General features: G+C 40.9%; 1 protein-coding gene across 3 annotated transcripts in view; it reads left to right on the forward strand.

The window, feature by feature from the left end:
• Positions 1–288: 288 nt before the first annotated feature.
• Positions 289–12421, forward strand: part of DCLRE1C (DNA cross-link repair 1C) — a 49803-nt gene continuing 37670 nt past the window's right edge. For 2 of the 3 annotated variants that reach the window (XM_029237817.1, XM_029237814.1), the window contains exon 1: positions 358–481. Coding sequence is in view for 1 of the 3 variants with exons in the window: in XM_029237813.1 (XP_029093646.1) it covers positions 373–481 (109 nt within the window). In the remaining 2 variants the exon portion in view is untranslated. Of the gene's footprint in view, positions 482–12421 lie in introns of all 3 variants that reach the window. The other variant, XM_029237813.1, reaches the window with a different exon arrangement.

The following is a 12421-nucleotide window of genomic DNA, read 5'->3' on the forward strand; positions in this document are numbered from 1 at the left end:
CGTTCCTGCACAGACACGGGCAACTCTTCACCAGAGTGACACCGTGTTGTGTCAAGGTATCCGGGAGGAGCCTCACTCCTCGCGCTGCACCCTAGATTCCTCCACCCGGCCTCCCAGCTCTGAGCGCAGGGTAGCCCAATTAGTTGGTTTCACCCCGCAGGTCACGGGCTGCGGGAACTGACTGGAAGCTCCTTGGCGCTGCCCCCCTCCCGCCCCCCGGGCCGAGGGGCTGCTATGATTGGACGTGGCTGCGCCCGGCCGGCCAATGGTGAGGCGGCGGCAGCTTCCCGGAAGTGGCGGCGCGGCCGGCGGCGGCTGGGGCTTCCGTTGCTTTCTAGACTGGGGGCCAGTCCGGCCGGGTTGGCGGACGCAATGAGCTGCTTCGAGGGGCAGATGGCCGAGTATCCAACCATCTCCATAGACCGCTTCGACCGGGAGAACCTGAGGGCCCGCGCCTACTTCCTGTCCCACTGCCACAAAGGTGAGCGAGCGCAGCGCGCCGCCCCGTCCCGGGGAGCCGGGTTGCGCGGGTTCGGGCCCCGCAGTGAGGTCGCCCAGGGGCTGGAGGGAGGGAAGGCGGGGGTCGGGGTCCTTCAGGAGGGAGTTCAGGCTTTGGGAGGCCAGGGGAGAGACTAGCGACTCACCTTGTCCCGGCGGGCTCTTCAGCCCGTCTGACGCTTTAATTCCTCATCGGTACCGCGGGACAGAACAGCGACCCCCAGTTGTCACTGACCCAAGCCACTTTCATCAGGCACAACTATTCGATTTTTGGGGAGGTTCTCCCAAGGCCCAATAGTCAGAGGTTGGCAAGGATTACTTAGTTCTTCCCCCATATCCTCGCGATCATGTTGTAAAGACAAGTTTAGATGAAATTGTGCCATACCCGCAGACATTGATTAGCAAGCATGCACGCACTCAAATTAAACATCCTGTCTGTAAGCTCGGCGAAGTGCAAGCTCCGCCTCCTTATAGATGTTCTTTTCCCCTATGAAAGGTTCATTTTGGTCTAGAGGTAGGATGCGGTTTACTTTACAGACGGCCAGGTCAGGCAACCAGAATACCAAGGTTTCACAGCTGGAGGCGGTTAGGACTTAAGCTTGGAGCATCACCCCCTAATGATATGGTCCTGAGGCTAGATGCTCCAGGCAAGACTGGAGCGTCTCTAAAACATTTTAGCCGGTCTCCAGAGCTGGAGCACTACTAACTTCACAACCACTGTCCATTTTTAACATCTGGTATGCTGACTGACACGTCACTAACTTTACCTATGAAAACAGGTTTAATATTCATTGTGCTAATTAGCACAGCCTTGGGCATTGACCAGAGATGAAGCTTAACTGAAGCGTTCTAGAAGCTGCCTCTTGGAGTGTGGACTCCCAGAGTAGCTTAAGTAGGATGCCCCCAAGCCCTCTTTTGAGTAGTGACTCAGATACATATTCACGTATATATCACACGGTGTGATTTTTAAAGTAAATTACAGATATCAAAACATGCCCTTCATCACACAGTTGGTGTGAAGATCAGCTGTTGTCTTGTGTGTGGAATCACTCACTTTAACCTGGTGTAAATCATTGAAATTTCTGCTTTTGGGAAATGGCTCTGCTTTCCGGTTCTAAGTCCCTAATTCTCTCTCTTTAATGACGAAAATCTGGACCTCCTCTATCAATTTGCTAAAAAAGCACATGAGCCTCTGTGAGGGTCTTTCTGCTTCTTTTTGAGGACAATATTTTTGTTTTTGTCTTGTTTTTCATTGAGAAGCCACTGGTGGAGGAGGATATTTTTACCTTTTGTGTTGAGTCTGCCAGCATTTCTGAACTCACATGTGGTGGCCACAATTAAAGAATGGATTTGGGGCTTGGCCTTCATGTTTTGGAGTAGTGAGTTTGGAGAATGAGTTCATCTAGAGGAATTTGTTCATTTGTTTTTGTATTTGTGTATTTATATTATTTATTGATTTTACTTTTTAAATTGAAGTGTAATTGTGAAGGCAGCATCACTAGTTTGTACATTAAGCAAGACTCTCTCCTGTCCAGCAGTGTATACTAACTTCTCCTGTGCTCTAATCCCACGTGGGTCTGTTTTCCCAATGAGGAGGTAAACTGATCAAGGGCAAGAACTCAACTTCTGCTTTCTGAGGTTTGCCACATTACCTACTGGTGGTTTTTAACCTTTTTGGGAAACAAGACTTCTTTGGATGTGCCATGGACTGAATTGTGTCCCCCCCCAATTCATATATTGAATCCCTAACCCCCAGTGTGACTGTATTTGGAGAAAGGGCTTTTAGGAGGTGATTAAGGTTAAATGAGGTCATAGGGGTGGGGTCCTAATTTGATAGGATCGGTGGCCTTCGAAGAAAAGGAAGAGCGCTCTCTCTCTCTCCACATACACACTGAGGAGAGGCCATGTGAGCACACAGCAAGAAGGTGGCTATTTATAAGGCAGGAGAGGCCTTACCAGAAGCCAACCTTGGCACCTTGATCTTGGACTTTAGCTTCCAGAACTGTTAGAAATACATTCTGTTTAAGCTACCCTGCCTGAGCTGACTAATATAGAATATCTGACAAGGTCCATGGACTCTTGTTAAAAAAAATGCACATGAACATTTTAACATCACAGTTTGATAAAAGTTGAGGTGGGCCATGGACCCGCTTGATGCCTCTTTATGGCCCATCTGGAACCCAGTGCTGTGCTCAGGGCAGACTTAACTAAGCACCAGTGAGGCCTGGAGGACACGAGGGGACCCATGGCCCGAGGGAGTGGCCCAGCGTGCGGGAGGACCCCTTCCGGAGACCACTTAAGATGATTTATTCTGGTCAAGGAAAAGGAAAAAGGCCCTGGAAGGGAGATGCTGGGTGCAGTCCTAGCATCACAAAGGAAACTCCCCAGATTCCCTTGACTGGGGTGGTGGGCTGGGTTGTCTTGATGGGACAGGTTGCTACGCCCTGAGGTAGTTTGGAAGCCTGGAGCAGAGTCCTGAGTCAGCCTTGTGTTTGCCGTGACTCAGACTCTCTGGAAACCCCGATAAGGGAGAGTCCTGCCCTGGGATGCACTCATTGGCCCTAAAAGCATGGACCAGGAGTGACCTGAGGAGATGCACACCGTGAGGGGGCAGGTGGACTGTCCTGTGGCGGCACGTGTTTGGTCAACGTCGCCCACTTGAGGTGTGGTGACGGCCTTGTTTTCAAGAGTTAAGGATTGTCACATATAAATTTGAGGGCACGTGTGTTGGTGGTAATTAGGATAATTAGATTTTCTTCTTGTGGGTTATTGTTAGACTGTTTAACATTGTCTCCCCATCAACCCAGCTGGGCTGCCTTTGCCGTTTGCCTTCATCAAGGGTGGTAACAGGCAGTGTTTACATAAATTAATCAAAATGCAAGTGAAAGTCATTTTTGGTAAATGATTTGAGGAGGAAAAGACTTTCAAAATAATCTACTTGGTTATAGTTTTTTTTTTTTAAGTAAAATTAACTTTCCAGCAGCATTTATGTATTAATCTTAAAAGAGCTGGAAAAAAAGTTATATAGAGAAAATGATTTTGTATAATTAGCTTTAAACTTTTAAACTTATTATCAGTTTTTAGAAAACATATAATGAAGATTGTTAATTCATGGTGAGACAGCAGTTTTCATGGCTGAATAATATTTCATTGTGCATATATACCACATCTTCTTTATGCATTCATTCATTGATGGACACTTAGGTTGTTTCCATGTCTTGGCTATTGTAAATAATGCTTCAGTGAACCTGGGGGTGCAGATATCTTTTTGAGTTAGTGTTTTTGTTTTCTTTAGTTAAATACCCAGACGTGGAATTGCTGGATCATATGATAGTTCTGTTTTTAATTTTTTGAGGAACCTCCATACTGTTTTCCATAGTGGCTGCACCAATTTACATTCCTACCAACAGTGCACAAGGGTCCCCATTTCTCCACATCCTTTTCAACATTTGTTATTTTTCTTTTTGATAATAGCCAGTCTAATGGGTGTGAGGTGGTATCTCATTGTGGTTTTGATTTTCCTGATGATTAATGATGTGGAACATCTTTTCAGTGCCCGTTGGCCATCTGTATGTCTTGGAGAAAATGTCTATTCAGATCTGCCCATTAAAAAAATCAGATTTTTTTTTTGCTGTTGAGTTATGACTTCTTTATATATTTTGGATATTAGTCCCTTATCAGATACATGATTTGCAAATGTTTTCTCCTATTCAGTAGGTTTTTTCATTTCATTGATGCTTTCCTTTGCTGTGCAAAAACTTTTTAATTTGATGTCCTTTGCTTAGTTTTGCTTTTGGTGTCAGATTCAAAAGATCACCACTAAGACCTATGTCAAGGAGCTTACTGCCTATGTTTTCTTCTAGAAATTTTATGGTTCCAGATCTTAGATTCAAGTCTTTAATCTATTTTGAGTTAATTTTTGTGTATGGTATAAGATAATGGTTAGGTTTCATTCTTTGGCATGTGGCTGTCCAGTTTTCCTACCACCATTTATTGAAGAGACTGTCCTTTCCCCATCATATATTCTTGGTTTCTTTATCATATATTCTCAGTAATTGACACTATATGTGTGGCCTTATTTCTGGGCTTCCTATTCTGTTCTGTTGATCTATGTGTTTTTATGCCAGTACCATACTGTTTTAATTACTATACATTTGAAACAATACATTTTGTAACCAGGGAGCATGTCTCCAGTTTTGTTTTTTTTTCAAGATTGCTTTGGCTATTTGGGGTTCTTTTGTGGTTCTATAAAAATTTTATGATTATTCTGTTTCTATGAAAAATGCCATTGGAATTTTGATATGGGTTGCACTGAACCTGTTGATTGCTTTGGGTAGTATGGACAATTTAACAGTATTGATTCTTTCAATCTATGAGCATGGAATAGCTTTACATTTATTTGTCATCAATTTCTTTTATTAATGCTTGTAGTTTTCAATATACTGGTCTTTACTTCCTTGGTTAAATTTATTCCTACATATTTTATTCTTTTTGATGTAGCTGTGAATGGGATCGTTTTCTTAATTTCTCTTTCTGATGGTTATTTGTGTGTAGAAATGCAGCAGACTTCTGTATGTTGATATCCTGCAACTTTACTGAATTCCTTTATTCTAACAGTTTTTTGTTTTTAATAGATCTTTATTGGAGTATAATTGCTTCACAATACTGTGTTAGTTTCTGTTGCACAACAAAGAGAATCAGCCATATGCATACACACGTCCCCATGTCCCCTCCATTTTGAGCCTCCCTCCCACCCTTCCTATCCCACCCCTCTAGGTCATCGCAAAGCACCAAGCTGATCTCCCTGTGCTATGCAGCTGCTTCCCACTAGCTAACTATTTTACATTCGGTAGTGTATATATGTTGTTGTTGTTTTTTTTAACTTTCGAATTTTATTTTTTTACACAGCAGGTTCTTATTAGTTATCCATTTTATACATATTAGTGTATATATGTCAATCCCAATCTCCCAATTCGGTAGTATATATATGTTGATGCTACTCTGACTTTGCCCCAGCTTCACCCTTCCACCCCATGTCCTCAAGTTCATTCTCTATGTCTACATCTTTATTGCTGCCCTGCCACTAGGTTCATCAGTACTGGTTTTTTAGATTCCACATATATGCGTTAGCATGTGGTATTTGTTTTTCTGTTTCTGACTTACTTCAGTCTGTATGACAGACTTAGGTCCATCCACCTCACCACAAATAACTCAATTTCGTTTCTTATGGCTGAGTGAGATTCCATTGTATATAGGTACCACATTTTCTTTATCCATTCGTCTGTCAATGGACACCTAGGTTGCTTCCTAGTCCTGGCTATTGTAAATAGTGCTGCAGTGTGGTACATGACTGTTTTTGAATTATGGTTTTCTCAGGGTATATACCCAATAGTGGGATTGCTGGGTTGTATGGTAGTTCTATTTTTAGTTTTTTAAGGAACCTCCACACTGTTTTCCATAGTGGTTGTATCAATTTACATACCCACCAACAGTGCAGGAGGGTTCCCTTTTCACCACACCCTTTCCAGCATTTATTGTTTCTAGATTTTTTGATAATGGCCATTCTGACCAGCATGAGGGGATACCTCACTGTAGTTTTGATTTGCGTTTCTCTGATAATTAGAGATGTTGAGCATCTTTTCATTTGCCTCTTGACCATCTGTATGTCTTCTTTGCTGAAATGTCTGTTTAGGTCTTCTGCCCATTTTTAAACTGGATTGTTTGTTTTTTTGATATTGAGCTCCATGAGCTGTATGTATATTCTGGAGATTAATCCTTTGTCTGTTGTTTTCATTTGCAAATATTTTCTCCCATTCTGAGGGTTGTCTTTATGTCTTGTTTATGGTTTTCTTTGCTGTGCAAAAGCGTTTAAGTTTAATAAAGTCCTATTTATTTATTTTTGTTTTTATTTCCATTACTCTAAGAGGTGGGTCAAAAAAGATCTTGCTGTGGTTTATGTCAAAGAGTGTTTTTCCTATGGCTTCCTCTAAGAGTTTTATAGTGTCTGGTCTTACATTTAGGTCTTTAATCCATTTGGAATTTATTTTTGTCTATGGTGTTAGGTAGTGTTCTAATTTCATTCTTTTACATGTAGCTGTCCAGTTTTCCCAGCACCACTTATTGAAGAGGCTGTCTTTTCTCCATTGTATGTTCTTGCCTCCTTTGTCGTAAATTAGGTGACCATATGTGTGTGGGTTTATCTCTGGGCATTCTATCCTGTACATTGATCTATATTTCTGTTTTTGTGCCAGTACCAAACTGTCTTGATTACTATAGCTTTGTAGTATAGTTTGAGGTCGGGGAGCCTGATTCCTCCAACTCCATTTTTCTTTCTCAAGATTGCTTTGGCTATTTGGGGTCTTTTGTGTTTCCATATGAACTGTAAATTTTTTTTATAATTCTGTGAAGAATGCCATTGGTAGTTTGATGGGGATTGCATTGAATCTGTAGATTGCTTTGGGTTGTGTAGTCATTTTCACAATATTGATTCTTCCAATCCAAGAACATGGTATCTTTCTCCATCTGTTTTATGTCATATTTGATTTATTTCATCAGTGTTTTATAGTTTTCTGAGTACAAGTCTTTTGCCTCCTTAGGCAGGTTTATTCCTAAGTATTTTATTTTTTTGTTGCAATGGTAAATGGGAATGTTTCCTTAATTTCTCTTTCTGATTTTTCATTGTTGATGTATAGGAATGCAAGAGATTTCTGTGCATTAATTTTGTATCCTGCAACCTTGCCAAATTCATTGATTAGTTCTAGTAGTTTTCTGGTGGCATCTTGAGGATTTTCTATGTATAGTGTCATGTCATTGGCAAACAGTGACAGTTTTACTTCCTTTCCAATTTGTATTCCTTTTATTTCTTTTTCTTCTCTGATTGCTGTGGCTAGGACTTTCAAAAGTATGTTGAATAAGAGTGGTGAGAGTGGACATCCTTGTCTTATTCCTGATCTTAGTGGAAATGCTTTCAGTTTTTCACCATCGAGTATGATGTTGGCTGTGGGTTTGTCATATGTGGCGTTTATTATGTTGAGGTAGGTTCCCTCTATGCCCATTTTCTGGAGAGTTTTTATCATAAATGGGTGTTGAATTTTGTCAAAAGCTTTTTCTGCATCTATTGAGATGATCATATGGTTTTTATTCCTTAATTTGTTAATGTGGTGTATCACATTGATTGATTTGCATACATCGAAGAATCCTTGCATCCCTGGGATAAATCCCACTTGATCATGGTGTATGGTCCTCTTAATGTGCTGTTGGATTCTCTTTGCTAGTATTTTGTTCAGGATTTTTGCATCTATGTTCATTAGGGATATTGTTCTATAATTTTCTTTTTTTGTGATATCTTCTTCTGGTTTCGGTATCAAGGTGATGGTGGCTTCGTACAATGTATGTGGGAGTGTCCCTCCCTCTGCAACGTTTTGGAAGAGTTTAAGAAGGATCGGTGTTAGCTCTTCACTAAATGTTTGATAGAATTCGCCTGTGAAGCCATCTGGTCCTGGACTTTTGTTTGTTAGAAGATTTTTAATTACAGTTTCAATTTCATTACTTGTGATAGGTCTGTATATATTTTCTAATTCGTCCTTTTTCAGCCTTGGAAAATTGTACCTTTCCAAGAATTTGTCCATTTCTTTGTGGTTGTCCATTTTATTGGCATATAGTTGTTTGTAGTAGTCTCTTATAATCCTTTGTATTTCTGCAGTGTCACTTGTGATTTCTCCTTTTTCATTTCTAATTTTATTGATTTGCATCCTCTGCCTTTTTTTCCTTGATGAGTCTGGCTAAGGGTTTCTCAATTTTTTTTATCTTCTCAAAGAGCCAGCTTTTAGTTTTATTGATCTTTGCTATTGTTTTCTTCGTTTCTATTTCATTATTTCTGCTCTGATCTTTATGATTTCTTTCCTTATACTGACTTTGGGTTTTCCTTGTTCTTCTTTCTTGAGTTGTTTTAAGTGTAGGGTTAGATTATTTATTTGAGAGTTTTCTTGTTTCTTGAGGTGAGATTGAATTGCTCTCAACTTCCCTCTTAGTACTGCTTTTGCTGCGTCCCATAGCTTTTGGGTCATTGTGTTTTCACTGTCATTTGTTTTTTTAATTTCTTCTTTGATTTCTTCTGTGATGTCTTGGTTATTTAGTAGTGCACTGTTTAGCCTCCATGTATTTGTGTTTTTTACAATTTTTTTCCTGTAATTGATTTCCAATCTCATAGTGTTGTGGTCAGAAAAGATGCTTGAACTATTTCAATTTTCTTAAGTTTTCCGAGGCTTGATTTGTCACCCAAGATGTGATCCATCCTGGAGAATGTTCCATGTGCACTTGAGAAGAAAGTGTATTCTGCCACTTTTGGGTGGAATGTTCTATAAACATCAATTAGATCTATCTGATATATTGTGTCATTTAAAGCTTGTGTTTTCTTACTTATTTTCTGTTTGGATGATCTGTCCATTGGTGTAAGTGGGGTGTTAAAGTCCCCTACTGTTAATGTGTTACTGTCTATTTCTCCTTTCATGGTTGTTAGCATTTGCCTTATGTATTGAGATGCTCCTGTGTTGTGTGCATATACATTTATAATTGTTATGTCTTCTTCTTGGATTGATCCTTTGATCAGTATGTAGTGTCCCTCCTTATCTCTTGTAACAGTCTTTATTTTAAAGTCTATTTTATCTGATACAAATATTGCTACTCTAGCTTTCTTTTGATTTCCATTTGCATGGAATATCTTTTTCCATCCCTTCACTTTCAGTCCATATATGTCCCTAGGTCTGAAGTGGGTCTCTTGTAGACAGCATATATATGGATCTTGTTTTTGTATCCATTCAGCCAGTCTGTGTCTTTTGGTTGGGGCATTTAATCCATTTACATTCAAGGTTATTATCAATATGTATGTTCCTATTACCATTTTCTTAATTGTTTTGGATTTGTTTTTGTGGGTCTTTTTCTTCTTTTGTGTTTCCTGCTTAGAGAAGTTTCTTTAGCATTTATTGTAAAGCTGGTTTGGTGGTGCTGAATTCTCTTAGCTTTTGCCTGTCTGAAAACCTTTTCACTTCTCCGTCGAATCTGAATGAGATCCTTGCTGGATAGAGTAATCTTGGTTGTAGGTTTTTCTCTTTCATCACTTTAAGTATATCCTGCCACTGCCTTCTGGCTGCAGAGTTTCTGCTGAAAAATCAGCTGATAACCTCATGGGGATTCCTTTGTATGTTATTTTTTGTTTTTCCATTGCTGCTTTTAATATTATTTCTTTGAATTTAATTTTTGTTAGTTTGATTAATATGTGTCTTGGTGTGTTTCTCCTAGGGTTTATCCTGTATGGGACTCCCTGTGCTTCCTGGACTTGGGTGACTATTTCCTTTCCCTGTTAGGGAAGTTTTCAACTATAATCTGTTCAGATATTTTCTCAGACCCTTTCTTTTTCTCTTCTTCTTCTGGGACCCCTATAATTTGAATGTCGGTGTGTTTAGGGTTGTCCCAGAGGTCTCTGAGATTGTCCTCAATTCTTTTCATTCTTTTTTCTTTATTCTGCTCCTCGGCAGTTATTTCCACCATTTTGTCTTCCAGCTCACCTATTCGTTCTTCTGCCTCCATTATTCTGTTATTGATTCCTTCTAGTGTATTTTTCATTTCAGTTATTGTGTTGTTTATCTCTGTTTGTTTGTTCTTTAGTTCTTCTAGATCTTTGTTAAACATTTCTTGTATTTTCTCAATCCATGCCTCCATTCTATTTCCAAGATTCTGGATCAACTTTACTGTCATTACTCTGAATTCTTGTTCTGGTAGGTTGCCTATTTCCTCTTCATTTATTTGGTCTTGTAGGTTTTTACCTTTCTCCTTCATCTGTGACATATTTGTGTGCTGTCTCATTTTTTTTTTTTTTTTTTTTACGAGTGGGATTGTGTTCTTGTCTTACTGGTTGTTTGGCCTGCGACTTCCAACACTAGAGTCTGTAGGCTGTTGGGTAGAGCTGGATCTTGGTGCTGAGATGAGGAACGCCATGAGCCCTCACTCTGATGAATATTCCCTGGGGTCTGAGGTTCTCTGTTAGTCCAGTGGTTCAGACTTGAAGCTCCCACTGCAGGAGCTTCGGCCCGACCCTGGGCTTGTGATCCAAGATCCTGCAAGCTGCATGGGGTGGCAAAAAAAAAGAGAACAATAACAAAGTAAAAAATAAAATTAGGCTAGGAAACTAACAGATATGTTAGAAAGAATATAAAAATAAAAATATAGATGAATCAACTGGAAGGTACATCAGTACCACAATAGTAAAAAAAGAGGAGGAGTGAAAAGAAGAAAAAAGGGGGGAAGGCCTTGGCTGTGGAGGGCGGGGCCTAAGCAAGGGCGAGGTTTGGGTGGTGTGCGGGGTCTATGCTCAGGACCCACAGGGCTGGAAAAGGCCCTGGGGGCCGTGTGGGGTGGGGCTTAGTCTCAAGGAACAGAAGGGGCCCAGGCATGCCCCTCACCCCTGGTCTCAGAGGGCAGGGGACCTCACCTGGGAGCCCAGCAGGCTTCCTGGGCTCTAGTGGGCGGGGCAATCGCCCTCCGCTCCTCTCCTGCTCCTCCTGGATGACCCCTCCCACCTGCCTCTCCTGATCTCCCCAGCCTCCCTCCTATGCCTCCAGGACCCACGTGGCCTGGATCAGGCTTTTGGGGGGGTGGGTACTGGTTTGGGAGCTCAGCAGGCTCCCTGGCCCAAGTGGGCCAGGTGATTGCCCTCCACTCCTCTCCCGCTCTTCCCAGAGGGCCCCTCCCTCCTGCCTCTCCTGATCTCCCTGGCCTCTGAGGCACTGATCCTGTCTGCCATCCACTTCTCCTCCCCGCTCAGTCCCCCTACATCCTACTGGTTCACTTTGGGGTTCCTCCCGTCTCCTTGGGCGTCAGAGTCCCCCACCCGCGGCCTTCAGGCACCCTAGTTGTGGGGAGATGCTAACTCTGCATTTTCCCACACTGCCATCTTGACCAGTATTCCTCTAACAGTTTTTTGATGGAGTCTTTAGGGTTTTCTATATATGTATCATGTTGTCTGTAAATAGTGCCAGTTTTACTTCTTCCTTTCAACTTTGCATGCTTTTTATTTCTTTTTCTTGCCTAATTCCTATGGCTGGGATTTATAATATTATGTTGAATAAAAGGGCAAGAATGGGTGTTCTTGTCTTATTTCTGATCTTAGAGAAATAGCTTTCAGCTTTTCACCACTGATTATGATGTTTGCTGAGAGCTTGTCACATATGGCCTTTATTATATTGAAGTTTGTTCCCTCTATACCTGATTTATTGAGAGTTTTTATCATAAATAGATGTCAAGTTTTGTCCAGTGCTTTTTGTGCATCTGTTGAGATGATTATATGGTTTTTTATCCTTCATTTTGTTCATGTGATTATAACATTGACTGATTTGTGGATGTTGAACCAAATTTGCATCCCTGGAATAAATCCCACTAAATCATGGTGTATGATCCTTTTAATGTGTTGTTGAATTCTGTTTGCTGATATCTTGTTGAGGATTTTTTTCATCTATGTTCATCAGGGATATTGGTCTGTAATTTGTGTGATGTCCTTGTCTGGTTTTCGTATCAGGGTAATGCTAGCCTCATAAATTGAGTTCTTTGAATGTTTGTAGAATTCACTAGCAAAGCTCTGGTCCGGGACTTTTGTTTGTTGGATTTTTAAAGTTACTGATATTAGTAGAGATATTTAGTATCCTTACTAGTTATCAGTCTATTCCGATTTTCTGTTTCACCATGATTCAGTCTTGATAGGTTGTATGTTTCTAAGAATTTATCCATTTCTTCTAGGTTGTCCACTTTGTTGGTGTATAATTGTTCATAGTAGTCTCTTACCCTTTCGTTTCCGTTTTAAGAGTTGTAATAGCTCCTCTTTCATTTCTGATTTTATTTATTTGAGTCCTATCTCTCCCTCCCTCCCTCCCCC

The sequence above is a fragment of the Monodon monoceros genome, unplaced genomic scaffold (genome assembly GCF_005190385.1).
Source record: "Monodon monoceros isolate NGI ecotype Baffin Bay Population unplaced genomic scaffold, NGI_Narwhal_1 Super_Scaffold_21, whole genome shotgun sequence".
NCBI lineage: Eukaryota > Metazoa > Chordata > Mammalia > Artiodactyla > Monodontidae > Monodon > Monodon monoceros.